The following is a 22106-nucleotide window of genomic DNA, read 5'->3' on the forward strand; positions in this document are numbered from 1 at the left end:
TTTTCTTTATTGGCAGAGCATCTACCTATGAAAAGACCCTCCTCTCTGCCGGTATCCACCCTACACTCTTGCGTGGTCATTGGAATAGCAAAATATATATATATATATGGAATAGTAAAAATCTATAGGGTACTCGGATGCTACCTTAATGTGGCCTGATGGAACACAACAAAATGCGTACTCTTGTGTGGTCATTGGAATAGCAAAAAAAATGGAATAGTAAAAATCTATAGGGCACCCAGATGCTACCTTAATGGTGGCCTGATGGAACACAATAAAATACATATGTGAGTTCTGATTATGTCTCTTCGATAGCCATGCTATTTTTTTTGAACGGGGAAAGGCGCCCTCAGCGCCAATTTCATTCAACTCAAAAGCAGTGTACAACATGGAGTACAAAACCCTGTAAATTTAAGGTAGAAAGAGTAGAAATGACAAGGCATATTCTGTTGCTGTGAGCTGACCCGAAACAACTATAGACAGGTTCCAAAGAGCGATTAAGAACCTGATGAGCTACATTGTGCGCAATCCCATTTATTTCTCTAGATATATGGAACACCTGGGACTGTAGATGTTGGGTAATCATGTAGAAATCAGCAAGAAATTCTCTAATTATTCAAGGAGTGGAATCTGCTATTACTTTCCTGTTCGCCGCTGCCTTGGCAAGAGAAAGATTGTCGGTAACGTCGGTTGCTCGACTTGTAAGATCTACGCTGCTTTGGCGGCAAGAAGAGCTTGTGCTTCTGCTTGTAGAGGTGACGAAGTTAGTGGTGATGATGCTTGAATTTGAACTTGGATACTTCTATTGTCCTGCAAAAAATTGAAAAAAACTCCAATGCCCGTAGCTACATCTCCATTTGATAAACCTGGAATTTTTGAACATTTGAAAGAAGGGCCAGAAAATATTTTGGCTTCTGAGATTAGAAGATCAGACCTAATGGTGCAGCCCTGTTGTAGCATCAAACTATTATCCCTGTTAATATGAGCATGGAGAGCAGAATTAGGATTGTCAGGAAGAGCCTCTTGGACAGTGTTGCATTCAGCCATGCTAGTTAGTCAGCCGGAAACAACATTACACGGGTTACCATGTATGTACTTAGTTGATCGACCTTTCCTCACAAAGCTAGCAATCATGCTTGTGAATTAGTTGGCTGATGCAATAAATCATACAAAATTTACCATGGCTCATGGGAAAGCCCACAAATAAATCATTCTTATGAAGAAGCTGATAGTTGTATTTTTTTGTATGGGGAAATATAGAGAAAAGGCTGGCCAACTCTCTTCTCTCTCTCTCTTTTGCCCATAGCGCGACCCGGCCCAACCTCGTAGCCCATCTGATCCCTAGCGCAGCCAGCATGTGCTCGATGCTCATCTCCCACTTGATCCCCTTTGCCTAAAAAAAACTCAATCGTTCCCGTCATCTCTCCCCCTGGCTCTCCTCTGTGCGCCCCCACACACAAGTCAGAGGCGCATCCTCGCCCGCCCGCCCGATCCAGTGCCTTGATGCCCCGCTCCGGCCACCTTCCCCGCCGCCTGAACCTCCTCCGGCCGTCGCGCCTTCATACTCCTCCGCATTGACTCCTTCCTTGCGCGCGAGCTCACTGTCCCCGCCGCCTCAAGCCTCCGCCTCTACCTCGCTGCGTCTCTCCTCTGCCCGCGTTCGGCCGCCTCGCCCCACCTCTTGCAACTTCCGCGCCGACGAGCTCTCCGATGAGAGCCCAGCCGAAGTTGGCCCCCTTTCCAACTTCTCTCCCAGCGGATAAGATGAACAGAGGAGCGCGGGCGGAATTATTACAAAATACATGGGTTAGTTTGCAAAATCAAAACATTTTTCCAGATTCACTAAAATAGGGACGGCGGGTTCAATTCATAAAAACCACAGGGGCTTTTCCGCAAAAAGGGCGTGACGGTGAATCTAACAGACCCAATCCGCGCTTTATTATTAGGGAGAGATTAGGAAAAGTTTGGCAAAAGTTAGAGTGACAAAAACAAAGTTTTCCAATTAAATAAAATAGGGGCGCCCACCCTCACATGGGTTCGACGTACGCGGCTCGCGGCACGCAGCCAGACGCGAGACAAATCGAGCCGCGATCCACTATCCTGTCCGTCCCCGTCTCCCCGACCTCTCGATTCGCCGCTCGCCTGCTCGTCGGAGCCCGGAGGCCGTCCCAGCCTGGCGCCTGCCTCCCCTTCGCGCCCGTCCGGAGCACGGCGTCAACCGCGCCCTCCGCGCCCAGCGCCCACTGCACCTGGCGCCCGCCGCGCCGCCTAATCCGCAATCCGTCACTCGGCTGGCAGGCGGCACCGCGGCAGCAACCTTGCTCCTGTGGCATTTAGTCTGATTTGAGGTACTGCTCAAGTGCCCATTCCCAACTTTTTGATTTAGGGTTTGCTGATGCTCTTTGCTGTGCTATCCACTATCTAGTACATAATTTGTGTTCAATTGTGTCATTATGATTGATAGAGAATAGATAACTATTGCATATAATTATTGAAGAATGAAGAGAACCAGAGACATGCTATGAAGATAGGGACTTAATGTTGTTTACTTGCTTCTAAAATTGGTATTGGTTCTAGAGTTATGTACTCAGTACTATGTAACTGAGACTTAATTGAGAATTTTAATATGATTGCAAGACCATATTGATTTATTTCTATGTGGTATTGGTAAAACTAGCAAAAATGCCCGTGCGTTGCAACGGGAGAGAAAAATTCTTCCATCTTCTCGTGGGTCCGTGCGTTGTCATGGGAGAACACTCACATATGTGATGCTAGCAACATTCTTCTTAACCAAAAACTTAATTATTCATTTGTTAAAGTATCAACATGCACAATTTACATGCATTTGTCTACATAAAGGGACAGTAGTTGAATGCCCATACATTGCTACGGAGAAAAAAAAAATCAACTGTTTGCAACTTTCTCATTTCCAAATTAAACCTAGGCATCTTGACCACCCTGAACTCTCTTGTCACCCAAGCAACATAAATCTACTTTATTCACGACCAACGCTGGACAAAAGTCTCTGACGGAAAAATACTATGGATCAAAGGTACTTGGGACGCTAGTTTGGCAAAGATTGTATGTATCCCTGTCCTTGACAATCTACATTTTTCCATATCCTCTTAGTAACTAATATTGCAGCTCAAAAGCTTTTTTTTAGGCATAAAAGCTTATATTCCTCTTATAAGATGTGGCCGGTTTTACCCTCTTTCTTTTCCTTTTTTCCGTGAACCTTTCCACCTCCTTCCTATCAGGCCAAAGGCCCGTTTGGCCGACACAGAAGCCCACCCGGCTACTATAGGCTGCTAGTCCACATCGTTTACGTAGGATGATTTGCTCAAAAAAAAGGTTTACGTAGGATGAGGCAACGGACGTAGTGGATCGATCGCTGCTACCTCTCTCTCTTCCCTTCTTCCTGCATGTGATCGAACAGGTAGAGCCGTCCACTACCGCTTATATTCCTTCGAAGCCCTTCCAGCTCGACCGAGCCGCAGCCATGGCGACCTCTCCTGCTGCTGCATCGACGGGCCACAGCTGCCTCCCCGTTTTCTGCCCTCCCTTCGGCTTCCTGCAGTGAAAACCGAGACCATGGCCACCTCCTGCACGCACATGCAGGGGCTCCCCCAGCTAGCGGTATCCGGCCGCCTCTGCAGCCCCGGCGGTCTGCAGCATGCTCTGTTGGCCTTAACTTCTCGCTGCTCCTTCCCATGGAGGCGGCCAGTCCCTTCTTCTCCGATTCCTTCCTCCCATGACGCTCTCTCAAGCTATCTCTCTCCAGTTAATTCCATACTTTTCTCCCCATGGAGAAGCAGACACACTCCTTATAGATTCTCTGGACGACTTATTGGTATCAACTAATAGATGTATTTAAATTGGTGATATTTTGCTTAAGAAAGCGAGGTGGGACTATCTAATACTGACCAACCTTTCTTTACTCCATGAAAATAACCTTGGTCAGTTGGACACCTCCTTATACATTTAATAGGAGGTCCAGAATTCGACTCCCAATAGGGCACTTATTTTTGCCACCTCCGCCGGACTGCATTGTTTTGCCCGGGCTGCGTTTGATGGGCTGAGGCCCAAACAGCCGACGGGTCTCACAAAGATCTGGTAAAACTCGGGATAGATCAGGGAGAAGTCCAACTCATGTAAAACTATAGCAACCTACGAAAATTTTGACGGACGGACGAAGCTACGGACGAAAATTCGGTGGGAAGAAGCGTTCACCCTTTTATTAGTAAGGTATAGATATAGATTAGTATGCTGTCAACAATTTTTTTTTGAGGTGGACCACCCTCTCTTCAAATCCTAGATCCGCCACTGGTTCTATGATGTTTTATTTTTCTTATCCTCTATAACACTAAGCTCCCTAGTTTTGAAGAGCCACATTTAATTGAGGTCTCCAATTAAAATTGGGTCACCCGATTTTGACCGGGTCAACAATTTTTCAAAGCTCTCGCATTCAATTCTTTTATACTATACATCATGCTTCCTAATTTTTAAGACCTCCCAGTTAATTGAGGTATTCAGTTTAGAATTGGGTCAACCAATTTTGACCGGGTCAACACATTCTCAAGCTGTTCCATTTAAATCTTTTAATTCACTATGTTCCCTAATTTTTAAGCTCTTTCATTCAATTGAGGTATTCAATTTCGGATTTGGTTTACGATTTTGACCGGACCAATGATTTTTGAAATTAATCAGCAGCAACCGGCCTATAAAAACATATCAATCTCGCGCACCCTCCCACCACCTGAAAAAAAGAAGCGCCACCGTGTGATATTGTAGCACCAATATGGTAGTACATGCGACCACTCACACAGAAATTTCCCCACATAAATATAGGTTGGTTGGCGGATAACACATAATCACACCACGAAATGCCCACCAAATAACCGCATTATAAATAAAAATAAAACACACTCTATCATCTCCCCCACTAGCCAAACTAAATATTCCATCAGTCAAAATATAAGGGGTATCCCAACAATTTCTTTAACTTTGACCAAGTTTAGAGCAAAAATATCGACATCCACAATATTAAACAAAAAAAGTATGAAAAATCATTTCATGATGAATTTTAAAATACCGATTTGATATTATGGATTTTGATATATTTCTCTACAAATTTGATCGAACTTAAAAGGTTTGAATTTTCAGAAAAGTAATACATCTTATATTTTGAATTAGAGCGATTATTTTTTGAAAACTCAACAACACCAATGAGGCAGCAAAGCGCGTCCAACCCTTCTAGTTAGTACTAAGCCTGCACGTGCAATGCACGTGAAATGACACGATACTTCTTAAATCACCGATTTGTTCTTCTTAATCATGACTTGGTATGTCAAGCTTTCTGGATATACTGCAGGCTGCAACTAAGTGGTAATGTCCGAGCTTGATTATTTGCACGAATAGAAAAACACCAATTTAAGTAGGCGTCCACTGAAAAAGATAGAAACATATGCACGACAAACATTATTCAATTAAATATTTCCATGTACATACTTTAAGCAAAATATTGACATCCTTAACTTCTAAATATCAACATCTTGCAATCTAATGGTATCTTGATGTTCCCTACAATAAAATGTTGCTACTTCAGAGAAAGATAATAGGATAGAGCAACTGAGGCTTATGTTATGGAACTCTTATTAAGATGATCTAATCAAGCAGCGTAAGTCAAAACCTCAAAAAAGTATTGCACAACCAATTTTGGGAATGATTTGGTAAAAGTGTGATTACTCATGAGAACATACACAAAAGTTCACCATTACTAATGTTCACAAAAGTATATGGAGCTCAATTAATATAGTAGAGTGTGGAAACACTCCATGCCTATCTTGGACATCTGACATAAATTAATAAAAAATACAACTCATCTAATCTAACACAAATTAATAAAAACACAAACATACAGTGGGTTGTCTCAATGGTAAGGTCAATGAAGATTTAGAAAATAAGTACCAAACATTAAAACTATCTTTGGAAATGCTTGCATAGGATAAAAAAAAATTATAGTCAAATGGAAAACAGAACGCATACAATAGTTTAAATGGCCAAAAAGGAAGTAAACACAAGTGGATATAGAAGGACTACATTAGCCTGTGTGCTATTAATACAACACCCTAGATGTGGGGACCCCGACTCATAAGTCGAGATCACCGAATGCACGTGTACAGTGATCCCAGAGATCAATGTTCACTGAATACACAGAAGCTGAATAACAAGAGTCTTACATCCATACATACCGTCTTACACAAATTATGACCATTATGGTCAAGTCTTACATAGATAAAGTCACAAGGACTGAACACCAAATAAACTTAAGCAGCGGAAATTCTTCGTCGATAAGTAGAACCCATGCCATCTGCCTTAACCCTACAGGCATTCTGACTGGGAAGCGTCCTAGCTCGCATGTTCGTCACCAAGGTACTCTTCATTTATATCCTGTTCTTTCATGCCTGGCCAATAAAATAACCAGTGGCAAGCCAATGAGTACTTTGAATGTACTCGCAAGCAACCCATGATTGGAACAAGGCACAATAATGCAATGATATAGCACTAAGTAGGTAGCTTGCAGAAAGCTAGTTTTGAGTGCAATGACATGATCTATCAACCTGTAAAGTATGCATCATGAGAGTACAGATGTCCGTATGAACAAGTTACAGATATCAACATAAGCGAAGTTGGACATCAATCCAACTCGATCATCGTGTCAAGCCATCTGACTTAACCCAAATAGTTTTATCAACACACACACAGGCGGTTTGTAAAACTCTGGACGTAGTTTAAGCAGCACCGCCCAACTGTCCTTGACCGTGGACACGGCTATTCGAATAGTTTTACACTCTGCAGAGGTTGCACACTTTACCCACAAGATCCGGGGAACTTCCGTGACATCCACGACCCGCGATACCTCAAGTACCTGGGGTAAGCACCCGATCACTATCTTTCCCTAGACGACACTAACAAGGAGTCCACTCGTTGTTCCATATCCTCACAATGTACATCATACGAGACTCACTCGAGATCGTAACATCCGAGAGGGGACACAACGGTGTATCCGGTGCCCTGTGAAAACAGTCATGGCCGCCCTACCTGGCACGACCCCGTCCCGAGAGAGAGCACCAACTCTCCCCCGTCACTAGTAATGCGGGCTCCAAGCTAGTATGGGCCTAGGTAATCAATAATGCCCTTTCCCATACAAGGGTAGAGTGGTTGCACATGTAAAGTTGGGATAGTCGACAAATCTTAAATCTAATCCGTTTTCGAAAACAACTCACACACTTGCCTCGGTACACCACTTCGTCATCAAGTGGTTACCCATCTCATTATCTCCCTCGGGCATAAGTGGCACCCGACGGGTTTTTCGAAAAGTCTTTTGAAAATACCTTGTCTCCATCACCATGCATATACCCGTCCCTTTTTGCGTAGCATCTACTTTAGCATCCTATCTACTCCCACCGGCATAACCCTCATAAGGAGGTAGGGTCATGCACCATGCAAGTATCAACGAGGAAGTAACGGTGGCAAACCACCTCAAGTGGTCACCATTTTATCATGACTTCGATGCAAGCAGTAAAAGTGCCATATGGCATGCATAAAAAGGGTTTCTTAGACATGGTCAAAGGGCTGCTTGCCTGGTTCATCAGAGTCTTCAAGTCTTCTGGTCCTTCTCCAAATACTCCGTCTACTTCGTCAACTAACGTCGGAAACAATCACAATAAGCAACACAACAAGGCAGAAAATAAAAGTGCTCTAAAAAATGTGAGTTGGACTTTTCTAGGATACCTATGGTCATATGAGGAATGACCAAGGTGATTTCATTGAAAGTGGATCAATGGATATTTCTAAACATTTCGATATGATGGAATCAAGGGATTTGTGGATTTGCAAGAAGTGTACAGAAATATTATTTTGAAAAATGAGCAAAGACACCCATTTAACAAGTAATAATTTTAGAAGAACCTAGGAGTTGGTTTCACTGGATTTGGAGTTCAAATGATTTTTCTATGAATTTGTAAACTTGGCTATACATGGAGAAATGGACCAATATTTAATATGACACAGAAGATATTGGGAAAAATGTTCCAAACCTAATTTATGAGCTTAGAAGTATCTAGGAATTTGAATAATTTCATTTGGATCAAAAATGGGCTCTCTGTGATTTTCTAAAGTTTATCACAGAAATGAAAAGGTGGGATTTCATAAACATTTGTGTAGCAAATGTTTTTGGAAAATGTGCAAACAGCACCATGTGATAGATCGAGAATTTAGGAATTACTAGAATTTTGAATAATCTAGTTTGGAGTCAATTTGATTAGTCTATGGATTTTACAAGTCTACAGCTAAAGAAAAAGAAAAAGAATTTACCAAAATGGGCCGGATCTGGGCGGCGGTTGGGCGCACCGGCGAGATTTAGTGGCAGGGCCCCACTGGGCCGGCCCGGCGGCTCGGCCGCACGCGCGCAGGGGGCCGCGTCGAAGGCGGGTTCACCATTATACTTCTTCGCACGAGGGAGACGGTAACGACGGAAGCCGTCTCCACTTAATCGGGCGGGGCCCGCTGCCGACGTCGCTGACCTGCGGGTCCCGCACCAACTCTCTCTCTCTCCTCCCGCCTCCTCCTTCCTCCCGACGGGCAGAGGCAGGGGATAGACGGCGAGCGCGCCGGCGACGATTCCGGCCGCTCCGCTGCGCCCGGGGCCAGGCCGGTGGTCTGGGCGGATGCCCCGTTCCATGCCGCGCCCAAAGGTGGTTGCGCTGGACGCGGGGAGCGCCAGACTTGGGCGGAGCGTCGGCCATGGCGGAGACCGGCGACGGCGAGGATGGGCACGGCGAGGCAGGCATGGGGAGGAGGTCCTAGTGTGCGGGAGAGGCTTCTTGGGGTCGTAGGAGTCCTCGGGATGGGTCGGTGGGAGCGGGAAAGCAACGATGGCTCGGCTACGCCCGAGGGCACGACGGTAGCACTCCGGTCATGGAGGTGGGAAGAGGGCACAAGGGGGAGATTGGGCATGTCCGAGAGGTTCACGGGAGTGATGGGGGTCCAGCAGAGCAGAGGAAGAGCTCGGGGGAAGGCTCTATATAGGGGGGGCACCGGTGCACCATGGCCAGCGTCCATGGACGTGCTCGGGTGAGCTCGTGGAGGGATAAGGAGGGCGAGGGAGGAAGGGGCTGACAGTGTTGCGTGTCGTGGACGCCGAGGCGGCCTCGGGGGACACGATTCCGGCGCCCAAGGTCGACGGGAGGCCTTGGAATGGGCGTGCTACAGTGCCGGAGAGCACTGTAGCATGCTCCAGAGCGCGAGCTCTGCACGCCATGTCATTGTTTATGTGCCAGGGGCGTGTCCACTATTGTCTGGGGCTTTGTGGGGTGAGTAAACAAAGGGGAGGTGGCCTTGGATGCCTTGGTGAACCACTAGGACAGACGAGAGGTTGAGGGAGAGAAAGAGAAGGGCTGTCCAGAGGGGTAAATGGGGGTTTTTACCCCTCAATCATTGAGCTTTGGAAGAGGGGGAGCTACTGGAGGTTGCTGGTGATCAGGTTCAGCTGTGGTAAAAATGTGGAGTCAAGGAGATTAGTGTAGGGGGGTGAAACCAGTGACTTTTTGCAATGACCAGAAGGTGTTTGATGCAAATTTGGGTAAGGAAATGAACTCCATTTGGCATGAGACTCCACAGGGTGAAATGGCACATATAATTAGGGCCTCACACCAATTTGGAGCTTATTTGGGCAAAGTTGCCAATGCAACTTTTGTAAACCCTAGAAATTAGCAAAAATGAACTTGTGTAGATCTTGTTGAGCAAATCACTTCCCCTTGATGAACCACTTGGTGTAGTGGCCTCATTTGGTCATGTGAACATGCTCACAGAAGTTGGGGTCAAGGAGAGAAAGTTGGTAGTACAAAGTTGTTCAAATTTGATTCTGGTCAGAGAGGGTTTTGGGGCATTTTGGTGAACCAAAATGACCTTGATTGACATGAGGCTTTGCAAGGTGATCACAATATGCATTTGTGACTTGCTGGATTTTCCTTGGATTTTTATGAAAATATTTCCTGTAGAAATATTTCAAATCCTTGAAATGGGCAGAAATGGTTTTGGGAGGTTTTGTCCAATATTTTGAACATGACCATGTGTTGAAACTCTTATATATGAGAAATATATGCCCACTGAGTTTCCCTGATTTTTGTCAAATATTTTTAAAACAATAAAATAATTTTTCCCTATTAAAGACCATTTCTGGCCTTAAGAAAAAGCTTTTAAATAAAATAGGAAAATAACTTTTAAAATTATATTTTTGTGGTTTACGGGAATCCTATATCTAATAGGTTTCAAATATACTCTTTGAAATATTTTTCATACCCCAAATCAAGTTCTTGAAGTGCAAACCTCAATTCAGGGGTTTTTGGAAAAACTATTTTTTGAAAATACTTTTTGGCCAAATTATTTTTGTAAGAAAATACTATATTTCTCTATACACATGGCATGATCATTGAAGTTTGGGGCAAGGAGATGAAGTATAGAAGGTGGAGTTGTGTTGACTTTAAAGAGCACTAGAAAAACACAGAGAGAAGACCAACTCCAAATAAAAGCCAAATAATGCAAGAGTTTTTGTGAAACCACACTTTATCATGATATATTAGCTTAAGTGTTGTGGCATGAAAATCAGGGTGTGACACTAGACCTGTCTGGACTTCTTTCTCTAAGATATGTTAAATGAAAAGGTCATTCCACTTAGGCCATAATGATTCCATTTAGCCTGCATGCAAGTGATATATTTTGGCGTAAGCACCTCTAATTTGAAAGACAAAACTCCATCATAGTTACACACTAAACAAGGCATACTGTAATATGCACCATTTCCGATAGATATGATGATTCCTAGGCTAAAGAAGCTTACAGCCTGATACACCTTCAGCTTCACTCCCTACTCCTTGATAGACTCCAGTTGATACAATTGCATCATTAGATTCCTTCTGTTTATCAGTTTCTGAAGGGTAAAACCAAGAGCCAAATTAAATCATTTTTCCCACCAAATAGGAACACAACACTATTTGTTCAAACTGAAATGCAGTTCAGACAAGAGTAAAGTAGTTCAGTTCTGGTTTGTTTGGTTCAGTCTAATACTGCACATGCTTACATAAATTGGATGAGCCAAAAACATTGGAGAGCAACGTTATTAAACAATATGCAGCTAATTCTGAGATAACATATTTTCCACTTTAGGATTGCTGATAGCAAATGGTTACTGCTTACCACTTCAGAAGGAAGCTCGAGTCTATCAATAACCTTGAAACTACCGGTCAACGCACAGCAATGAAGGAGCTACAGAAGGAAGCTCGAGTTTAAATGAAAAATTACTTGGGAGTGGGAAATGGGTTAATAAAGTAGCACCTGGCTTCTGATTGCACCAATCAATGTATCTTGGCATCTAAATGCATGTACATTCTTCAAATTTGGGAACTGAAGTAGCATGCCGCTCTGGAAAATATTTAATTCTTACAATCATAAAAGAAGTTACTAACTTGACAACCTGATGAGAAAGTTAAGGACATAATACCTGAGTGTACGTTTGTACAATAGTTGAGGTTCAGATCATTCAACTATGGGCATTTCAATACAAAGTCTGCCATGTGTGAAATTAGTAGTGCATACAAGACTACTGAAATTGAAATGCATTATTTTTTCTTATTCTTCGATACCAACAAAAGATACTCTTTTGTTACAGTGATCTAACATTAAATAGTTTTGGAATCATCATAGTTATTACGATGATATGTCCCTGTTTTCCTAAGAACTTTAACAACATAATAAGCAAATTATAAAATATCCAATTGTGTCATAACCAAGTCGCAATCCTGTATGTGAATTATAAAATATCCAAATGAAGAAGCATTGATCAGAATTCGAAATATAATTACAGAATTTATATTCAAAATAAGAAGCATCGATCAGATGAAGGAGCGTCAACATTGATAGATAAAATATAATTTCCATGTATCTGGCTGACAGCATGCAATTTATATTCCCTGAGTCATGGATACAATATTGATAATCAAACAAAGATGTTAGATAGATCAGAAATGAAGAATGAGGTGATACATGGAAATCTCTATATGTATTAGTGTCACCATGGATATACTCTAGACACTGAACTTTGTATAACCAAAACAAAGTTGTACCCTTTCTGTCCATGATAAAGTTTTTTTTTTTGCTTCCGTTCTTAATAGAAAGTGAGCACTCTCCTGGTCACCGCCTAGCCTCCCCGGATCTGTCTTCCTCCGTACCCAGGCGCTACTCGCCCCCCCTCAGTGTGACACTGACCGACGGGTCCCTTATCGGCCTCCGATTATAATTGTTGGTCTGTTGAGTATGTGCAGTTCTGTTTCCCTAAACCCATGCAGTGTGTGCTCCCAGTTCATCACTCGCCTCAAGAAAGATGTGGCGCTCTTGGGTCTGAAGTTGCCCTCCTACAGGTTAGTCTGCATTGATGTGTAGTATTCTCGAGTACCCTGCCGTAGTTTGGCCAGCGATCTGAAGCTAGCATGCTGCATTTTTGCAAGTGATTGCTTTAATCGGATTTTACAAGCGGTGTAAAGCCAGCATGCCTTGTTTCTTGCCATATTGGTGGCAGTTGGAGGCATCAACTTGTGATGTACAGTTATAAATGATTTAAGGGAGACTTGATTTGATGCCTCTGACTGACTATATCAGGCAATGGATACTGAATAGTCGCATCATATTTTGAGATAGCAGTAAGGTAGCATATCGTAATACTTTAGCTTACCAGATTACATTACTTGCAAAATATTTACCTATGTACAACAGGAAATCCTATCTGTATCAGTATTGATGGAGCTAACATTAAACAGTACTCCCTCCGTTCCTTTATATAAGGTGTATTTGTTTTTTGAAAAGTCAAACAAGTGCAAGTTTGACCTAGTTTTTAGAAAAATATATCAACATTCACAATACGAAATTTATATCATTTGATCCATCATGAAATTAGTTTCATATTTTATCTGCTAGGTATTGCAGATGTTGTTATTTTATTCTGTATTGGTCAAACATTTGAATGGTTGACTTGCACGGAAACCTATACACCTTATATTCTGGAATGGAGGGAGTATAATCAACATGTCTAGCACGGAGCCCTTTTCCTCTCACTGCATGTTATACATGCTTTTATCCTGAAGTTTGCATCTACTTCACTATGTTTATTCAGATCAAGTTAAGGTTGTAATCGACAGTAAAGTTGGTGGTGTAGAAAAAGCAGGAGCATATGTATACGTCCAATTTCTGACCACAACAGAACAAGCCTGAAAGGTAATCTTGATTAATTCTTAAAAATGGCAGAACGTGATGGATCATGGATGCGGGCGAGCTCCCTGAATGAACCTGAACATTGTTCATCGCCAAAGATTGGAAATTTGTCATTCAGTAATGTATAGAGCACACACATGCCAGCGATCCAGGCACAGAACACGCACAAGCAGAACACCCATGCACACAGCGGAAGACACGCGGAGAGGGGAAGGGATCCATACCAGAAAAAAACCAACGCGAGGCTCGTTCAGCTGGTTGGGGAGGCAGAGGTCGAGGCGGAGGTCTGCTGACGCGTCGAGCCAGAGGTCCGTCAGTCTGCCGTCGCGTCGGGAAACAGGTGGGGGCGGCATAGGTCGAGGCGGAGGTCCGCTGGTGCGTCGAGAAGGTGGTCCGCCAATCAGCTGGCGCGTCGGAAAAGAGGTGGTCGGGCGGAGGTCGTCCGGCGCGTGGAGGCGGTGGTCCGCCGGTCCTTCGGCGCATCAAGTCGTCGAGGCGGCGTGCGAGGTGTGGGGCGGTGGCGGGAGGCAAACTGCCGAGGCATCGTGCGAGGCGAGTGGGGAGAGGATAGCGGAGGCAGGTTTTTTTTCCTGTGGAAGAGAGAGGTTAGAGGCTAATGGCATAGTGGGTAATTAAAGCATAAAACACGTTTAGTATGTTGGAGCGATGGAGATCATCAGATCGCAGGATTTGATGGATTAGATGAATTGGTTCTCTGCCCTTTATTGCTTTTATAGGGGTAGTAGATAGATACATTTCAATTCTAAGTATACTAGCTAAATGCCCATGAATAATACATGTTCACAAACTTGATAAAAATGTCAAATTGGTTTGGCATATCACTAAAAAATGCAAGTCCCAAAATTTATTCCCTTACAAACCTGAAAAAAGAAAATCACATTGGTTTTGGCTGATCTGTTCTACTACACAACAATCTTCAAGAAAGAGAGACTCACCACTTACTTTTCAATCTTGTTTCTTTGCCTCGCCGATATTCTAAAATATGAATCTGAGTGTATGACAAAATCACTTGACGTTAAGATTTTGAAAATTGCATTTGAATCACTAAATGGAATAAATCTTATGAAATCACCAAAATAAATAGATGCTTCTCTACCTTTTCTTTTTCATATTTGAATTTTCACTTTATGGAGGGCATTCATCCAGTCTGGGAAGAGAAACCCACATTTAAGTGAGGTTATTGCAGTTCTGAATGTCATAACAAATACTGTTTGCCCTATATTAGTATAATTGAACATGGCCTATACAGTCAGCAGGTTACTGCTGAACATCATAACTGTGTCGTGCCTTCTCCCGTACACATGCATGATCCATTTAGAGGACATAAGGACTCCAGAGTTTCTTTTTGACAAAACTTACGAGTAATAAGCAAGGAGCATTAGACATGGCATACATGTTCATGCCTTCTCAACGGTAAAATGGTGATGTTCTGAAATCATTCGTGCTCTGTAGTTCATATATTTCTCCTGTAATGGGTTTCAGACTGCCACACCTCACACCGCAGTCACCATCAGACAACGATGGATCTCCCTCTATCTTTTCCTGTAGTTCATATATTTGTCCCGTAATGCTTGATCCGGCATGGCTAGACACTCAATAAGTACACATAATTTAATGGATATTACTTGATGTTGTTGCTTCGTTCTAAGAGTCTGATTGTTCTGCTATTAAAGATGATGTTAAAGGGGGAAGAATCCCACCCTTAACTGTCCGTTGTTAGGTAAAAGTGAGACCTCTGCGCGAATAAACACGGGTAGCACCCCAGCGTTGTCCGTTCCTAGCAAGCTGAATCTTCATTATGCATAATTTGCTAATAATGTGTTGAACTGGAATAACCAGGCAACTTGTAAGTAATGACATGTCATAATAATTTTCTACCTGCCCCTGGGAGCACAACCCTAAAGATCATATACAATATAATTAAGGAATAACATGTGGAAGTTGAACAATTGATGCACCTAACTAAACAAAATACTCGTTCTATTATATACCTAACTCGACAGTGGCAATACAGATTGAAATGGCACTACAGTTGTTGATGCTAAGCAAGTCGTTCAATCTTTCATGATATCAACGCTGACGTTCCAATGCATAATTGGATTACCTTCATTGGATAAACCTCACATGTCTGGAACCTGTCCTGTACATAACGCGAGAGGCAGTTACCAAGCCCAAGGACAATTGAGATCACACACGATGTGAACTCCTGCACCGTTCCCCCCTTCCCAGAACCCAGAACCTCCCAGCCCTAGACTCCAATGTCATATGCGGACAAGAGCGCCGGTAACACCAGGTGTGACATGTCCAGGAGCAGCACAGCCTCCCTCCCCCCTCCTTGCCAACTGAAACCCTTGGCACCGAACTGCTCCACTGTGCTCAACCGCATGTACCAGTACATGCAGCACTGTGATCTCCTCCAGCGCGAGCTTCCCCACGACTTCCGGCCGACCTACCCACTGCCGTCATGCACCGTGGGAGAAGAAGAGGGAGGGGATGGTGGGAAGATCGCATGGAGGATCGGGAGGGTTAGGAATTTCTGCTCCCTCACCTCGTGCGTCTCGGAGGAAGATCCCGCCATGATAGATCGAGAGAGATAGAGGTAGGGATAGGAGGTGAAGAGAACGATGGCTTTTCGGGATGGAGCAATCTGTTATGTGAAAAAGTCGGTAATAGAGAGATTTTGGGGAAACAAAGGAGAAGACACCTAAAAAACCGGGAGGTGGGATCTCGGTTTGGCAGAAAAAAATCGGTGGGAAGGGGGCAATCGTACAATGAGGTGAGGAGCGAAGTGAAAGAAACCCCCTTCAATAGTAGACATTAGTACAGATGCAACTTTTTTTATGAGTTGAGTGGAGATGCAACTTGATGTTGTCCTTACCACTTCATAGTATTGCTTATTAGAACGTACCGTAATCTAATGTACTCTGCACTTTTAAGACTCTAGAAATTTGTTCACACACATATTAATGTGTGATCAGCAGCTGTGCTTTTTCCCCAAGAACACACGTAAGTTATGCCGTTCTTTTGTATCAAGCCGTGATATCTAGCACTATGATGTCTAAATCAAGTACTCGTGTTGTTCCAATAGCTATTTCTGTACTTATTCTAAGTACGATATTTGGAGTCAAGTATTGACACTTTGTGTTGCTTTGTTTTGATACTTGGTATTGCTTTCTATCTGTTGATCAGAGATGGAGAAGGAATCTTTGGTGGCTGACGCAGGTCCTAGTAGGTACCTTGTGACCTCAATGCTGGACAGTCTTGCTGAATTCCGTAACATACCCTTCTATACGAATAATTTAAAGTATCCCTGGGAGGAAGATGAGGAGGAGATTAAGGCGAATGAATACGATGGAATTGATTATAATAAAGTATCGAGCAAACCATGGCCATCCATGCCATATAGATCTAGTAAGAGAAGAGGGGGAAGAGGAAGCAATTCTGTTGATCCCCAACATGGGAAATGGCCTCACCGCAAGAAAGTGGATTCGCCGCAACCGCTCTTAACTAGTGAAGAAGTTCTTCGTGTTCGTTTGGACATGTACAATTTGAAAGAATCTCAGAATTCAGAAGAGTCCCTCTTCAATTGCCTCACATCTAAGGAGGAGCTGAAGGTCAACTTCCCTCACACCATGACATACTATTATCATTCCATTCGTGACGGCCTGAAAGCAAAGTCTTACCCGCACTTCTTTCACCAATTTGTTGGGAAGGTACATATCTAGATCTCTCCTCCAACTAGTTGTACTTAATTTCATATCTGCATTGATTGAATATTATGTACCACATTTTGAGTCTTAGCTCTGCATATTTTTGTGTTGTCCAGTTTTCATCTCCATGCTGTAACTATATTGAACCTACGACTCTGGAAGGTGATTTGCAATACATCGATTTCTTTGACAAACTAATGGAGTCAGCGAGGTACAGAGAGACCAAAGACGGGGTGCTAGCCAAGGCTATTGTCATTGCAAACAAGTTTTTCCAAAAAATGCTGTTTTTTCAAATTAGGATTGCTGTTGATGAGTACTTACAGCTCATGCATCATCTCGAGAAGATGGCGCAGAGGCATAAGCTGTACTATTACATTGTGCATGAAGAGCTAATTGAGAAAAAGGAGCGTAAAGCTATTTTCAAGCACATCCAAGAAGGAAGAGTTCGTTTATTCTATGATCTTACCGAGTTTGCTGCTCTAGAGTTGGAGGATTGTGAATATACTGTACAAGACACGGTACTTGTTTCTCGTGTATTATTAACCTCTGTTAAAATATGTTTCGACATAATAATACATATTATGGAGTTAATTATTTTGCATTCATTTTTCAGGTCGAACGTCTTAAAGAACTTACTGGTGGTAAGGTAATATCCAAAGCTTATAGTTCATTTATTTTGGAAATGAGTAAAGAGCAAATGGTCCTTCTAGTTAATGGAGTTTTTGCAATGTTACAACCTATACAATTCATCAAATTCTCCATATCTGCATTTTTTGTTTATGATTTCGAAATACTCTAATTTCAAATATTTTGCTGCATGATAACAATACAGTCTCCTCCAAAGAAAAGCATCAAAGATGGCACTTACAAAAGGCGTATCTGTAATGAGATCGATAAGCTGGTAACCAAGTTCTGCTTTGTAAAATCTCTAGTGATTTTTCAGTGTTGGTTTGTACGCAATGTTGTTAATCCTCTTTCCACTTTTCTCCTCACAGTTCCCAAGAGAAATCGAGCTTTATACGTCTTTTCTCAAACAGAAAATGAAGACAGCTGAAGAACACAATGTTATACCCAAGGCAAACTTCTAAAGTAGATATGAGAGTCATTTCCTGTTCTTGCTCCATATCTTTATACTAACAGGAATTTATGTTTGTGCAATTTGCAGGGAACTTGTGAACGTTTCCGTAGTTTATCTAACTTTGAGTCAAGAGAGAAAGAACTAGAGCTATCTATGTGTGTCACCTGCTATTTCTCAGTGAAAGGATTTGTTTATGATACTGCAGAAGGGACCTGAAGAAAAATATAGAGGTGATTAGCCAAGCGCGTGAACTTTGCCATTTCATCAAGTTGACGATTGCTTGAGGCTAGAGCATTCAATATGTTAAGATTTGGTTGAAGCTGGTGGCATAGAACATTTCTATTTATGTAGTTTTCTAGTATTATTAACAGGTTGTATGAAACACTGATTGACTATAATAAACGTACTAGTACAAAATTGGGCATGATAGAGCTTTCGGACAGGTCCATCGTGTGGGAAACATATATTCCTCCGCATCATTAAGGCTACGTTTGCTAGCTCAGCGGTTTTAGAGTTTTGGCGGAATACCATGGTTTAAAAAGTAATGAAGGTTTTAAATATTATAATGTGTTCGGAATTGATAAATAATGTAGTTTAACAAAACGTTGTATCTCTAAAACTGTACGCTACATTTGGCAGCAAAGTTTTGGAAGTTTTCGAAGAATACTGTAGTTTTTCTAGAGACTCACAGTTTTAAATACTTTGACGTGTTTGGTGTCAAAAAGACTGAAGTTCTATAAAACCGTAGTATTCCTAAACCTGTGGTATTTTTGTTATCTACTAGCAAAAGTGCCCCTGCGTTGCAATGGAAGAAAAATATTATTAATAATTTCACTTCTAAAAAGAATCATAAACATTTTTTTTGATTTCTCAAACATTTATTTTTGAACATTTTTTGTATATGTGAACTATTTTTTAAAAAATTACTTATATTTTTTGAAGCCACAAACATTTTATGATTTATGGCATTTTTTAAATAATTTGGAACTTTCTTGAAAGACCAATTATTTAGAGGAGAAAAACTAAAATGAAAAAAAAAATTCAAAACTGGCTGCACACACATGGGCCGACCCAAACCGGCGCGCTGCGTCTTCTCCCAGCATGCAGAGCGCAGTATAGGAGGACACGGGCGGGGGATTCGTCTGTGTGAAACGGTTTGTCAATCATATGTGACATCATTGGGTAATATTTTACAACGGTAAATTATAATCTCACTTTAAAAAAATCATGAACAAATTTTAATTTCTCAATTTTTTTTTTCAAAATTGAGAACATTTTTTAACCTAAATGCTAAAAAGTGCACGGCTGCTCGTTTGCCGTCGCGAGCACTTGCGTGGACAGCCGTCCGATGCGAGGCGTAGGCGCGCGATCGCGACCAGGTGTTTTGTTGTCGGGGCCGTTCGTCGTTCGCCCACGACACAATATCGCATGGGTGGGGCCGAGAGCGCCGCTGTCTCTCCCAATCCTCTCTCGCCGTCCTCGCTCTCTTCCCAATCCCCTCCACATCCTCTCCTCCTCGCTCGCCACATCTGCACGCTACCGGAGAAAGCGGAGGTCGTGGCGCGGGCCTCTTGTGCGCGCGACGGAGGAGGGCGGGTGCTCCGGTGGTGTGCGCGCGCTCGGTTGAGGAGGGCCTGGCTTTCGGTTGTCTGCGCGCGCGCGCGCGGCTGAAGGAGCGTCGGGCTGCGGTGTACGCGTGATTGAAGGAGTGCTGGGCTGCGGTGGTGCGCACGTCGGAGGAGCGCGAGGCTGCGGTGGTGCGTGCGGTGTGTATGCGGAAGGCGGAGCTTGGTGCGGAACGCAGGTCGCCGGTGACGCTGCGGTGGACTTGTTGTGGAAATCCGAGGTAAGGTCCAACTGCACCCTCTGTCTCCATTTTCGTTCAGATCAACGGGGTGAGGTTGGTGGTTAGATTCAACATCTAGTGTATGGTTTTGTTTTGCCGGTTTCACAGTTCTTCGAGGTTGGGAATTGCCTCATAATACTGTACAAGTTGGCAGAATCATACTATTTGAGTTGCCTGGCACTAGTCTATGAGTTGCCTAGAATTCATGTGCTGTGAGATTTGGACGGGGGGGGGGGGGGGTTGATTTTGGGCAAGTTGATTGAATAGCGTACTTTTGTTGCCTGGCACTAGCGTATGAGTTGCCTGAAACTAATGTGGTGTGAGATTTGGCAGGGAATCAATCCAACATTCAGGTGTAGCTTTTTGCGATGTTATGAATTGCCTCACAATACTGTAGGATTTGTCTGATTCATACTACGTGAGTTGCTTCGACCACGTGAGCAGTTTTTTTTTAGGGGTGGGGGTGGTCGTTAATTATGATATTGAGTCCTCAATATAGCTGTTGACATTTTGGTACCCTTGATATTGTTTTCAGACTACTCTCTGTTTATACTTTCCATTCTGAACTTGCCTAATAGGTGTTTCCTTAGTTGCCTGTTATTGTCGTTGTTTTTGCCTAATAGGGTTTGTCAACTTGCTTATGTATTAGTGCCCCATCCACCATCGGCAACAACACTCTTTTTCTCTTCGTGCGAAGAAGGAAGCAACGTAGCTAGCTTCTGGGCTTAATTGATTAATTTGATTGATAGTAATATGTTCATTTTGGTACTCTTGATTATTAGTTATAGGCTTATAGCTATTTTTTTTGTCATGGTGATTACCGGTGTATATTGATGTGTGTCGAAATGGAACTACAATTAGTCGATTAGTACTAGTATAAAAACGTGCAATATAATTTGTGAGCGATGGCTTGGGTTTGTTTGACATGCCCATTTTTACGGATGAATAAATTAAGTTTTTAGGGGTGTGATAGATGATTATTTTTGATGCACTTATGCATATGTACTTATGTATGTATGTATGTACGTATGTATGTAACACTGTTTTTTAGATGAGGCAGATCATTTGTCTCTTTCAAACAAACAAGTTTCAAGAAAAAGGGACGAGTGAGATAGGTGGTTCATCACCTAGCCGGCTAGGCATAGATGGGGTGCAAGGGATGAGTGATAGGTGGGACGTGGAATTTTTTGCACCCAGTTGATGGCATTTCAAGAAGAAGGCAGAGGGGTGTGGAGGCGGGCGTGGGATGGGGTGGGCTGCCCATTACGAGTTTCTACCTTTTTCAATTTGTTTTTTATAAACCAAAACCTGGAGTTTTGCCTGGATATACTATGCAAATTGCTTAGATCAGAGCATAACTTGCCTACAACCACAAATGCATTTACCCGGGGGACCACACTTGTTGATCCACAGCATAGAGGTCCAGATTTTTTTTCCTGAAACTTGTAGGAATTGCCTTCTATCTACTAGTAGTTGCTTCTTACTTCCACTTTTTAATCTTTTTTCTTCGGGGCAAGCAAACTAATGAATTCGCTGCAAAATCTATGGAAATTGCCTACAAAACAAGTATGAGTTGCTCTCGCCGTATTCGTCATGGGCAAAGCACAGGTATGTGTCGCAAGTTTCGGATTCGTGTGTTGTTCTCGCCGTGTTGGGCGAGCGGCCGTAGTAGTTTGCCACGACTGCAGGATGGGGTGCGCTTGGGGGGTCCGTTGGCGTGCCGATGATGACGGGGGATGGGGAGAGCGCTGAGGTGGGATTTTAAGACGACGTAGGGTGGCGGATGTGCGAGAGGAAGGGCTTGGGATGGGGTTGGGGACATGAGGTCCATGAAGCGCGTCACCGTGCAGGAGAGGGGCGAGATTGATTTGCAGGGGGCAAAGGGAGCAAGGGGGATGTAAGCTTCTTTTTTCACTTTTTTTAGTTCTTATGATAATTCAGAAAACACACACAGATCAGGGTTAGTCAACTTCAATACAGTAGGCAACTACAAAAAAAACTCTAGGCAAATCCCCTACAATAATAGGCAAGTCACACATAAAACTCCAGCAAGCCCCAACAGTTAATCTCGACACTGATCCATCTCCTGCCATCGAAGAGCATCAAGCAGAGGTGCGCAGAGAAAATA

General features: G+C 43.0%; 1 protein-coding gene across 3 annotated transcripts; it reads left to right on the plus strand.

The window, feature by feature from the left end:
* Positions 1–2033: 2033 nt before the first annotated feature.
* Positions 2034–18574, plus strand: LOC123188811 (uncharacterized). Of its 3 annotated transcripts, none has more exons than XM_044601094.1 (7): positions 2034–2348; positions 16534–17057; positions 17171–17572; positions 17668–17700; positions 17887–17955; positions 18050–18143; positions 18220–18574. In XM_044601094.1, the coding sequence occupies exons 2-6, from the start codon at positions 16536–16538 to the stop codon at positions 18140–18142; spliced, it is 1119 nt and encodes a 372-aa protein (XP_044457029.1). In that variant the 5' UTR covers positions 2034–2348; positions 16534–16535; the 3' UTR covers position 18143; positions 18220–18574. The 3 variants fall into 3 exon arrangements, with proteins under 3 accessions (XP_044457029.1, XP_044457027.1, XP_044457028.1); XM_044601092.1 differs by having other exon boundaries at positions 2035–2348; positions 18050–18130; XM_044601093.1 differs by lacking the exon at positions 2034–2348 and adding an exon at positions 12412–12476 and having other exon boundaries at positions 18050–18130.
* Positions 18575–22106: the final 3532 nt, after the last annotated feature.

Source organism: Triticum aestivum, chromosome 2A, assembly GCF_018294505.1.
Source record: "Triticum aestivum cultivar Chinese Spring chromosome 2A, IWGSC CS RefSeq v2.1, whole genome shotgun sequence".
Classification (NCBI taxonomy): Eukaryota; Viridiplantae; Streptophyta; class Magnoliopsida; order Poales; family Poaceae; genus Triticum; species Triticum aestivum.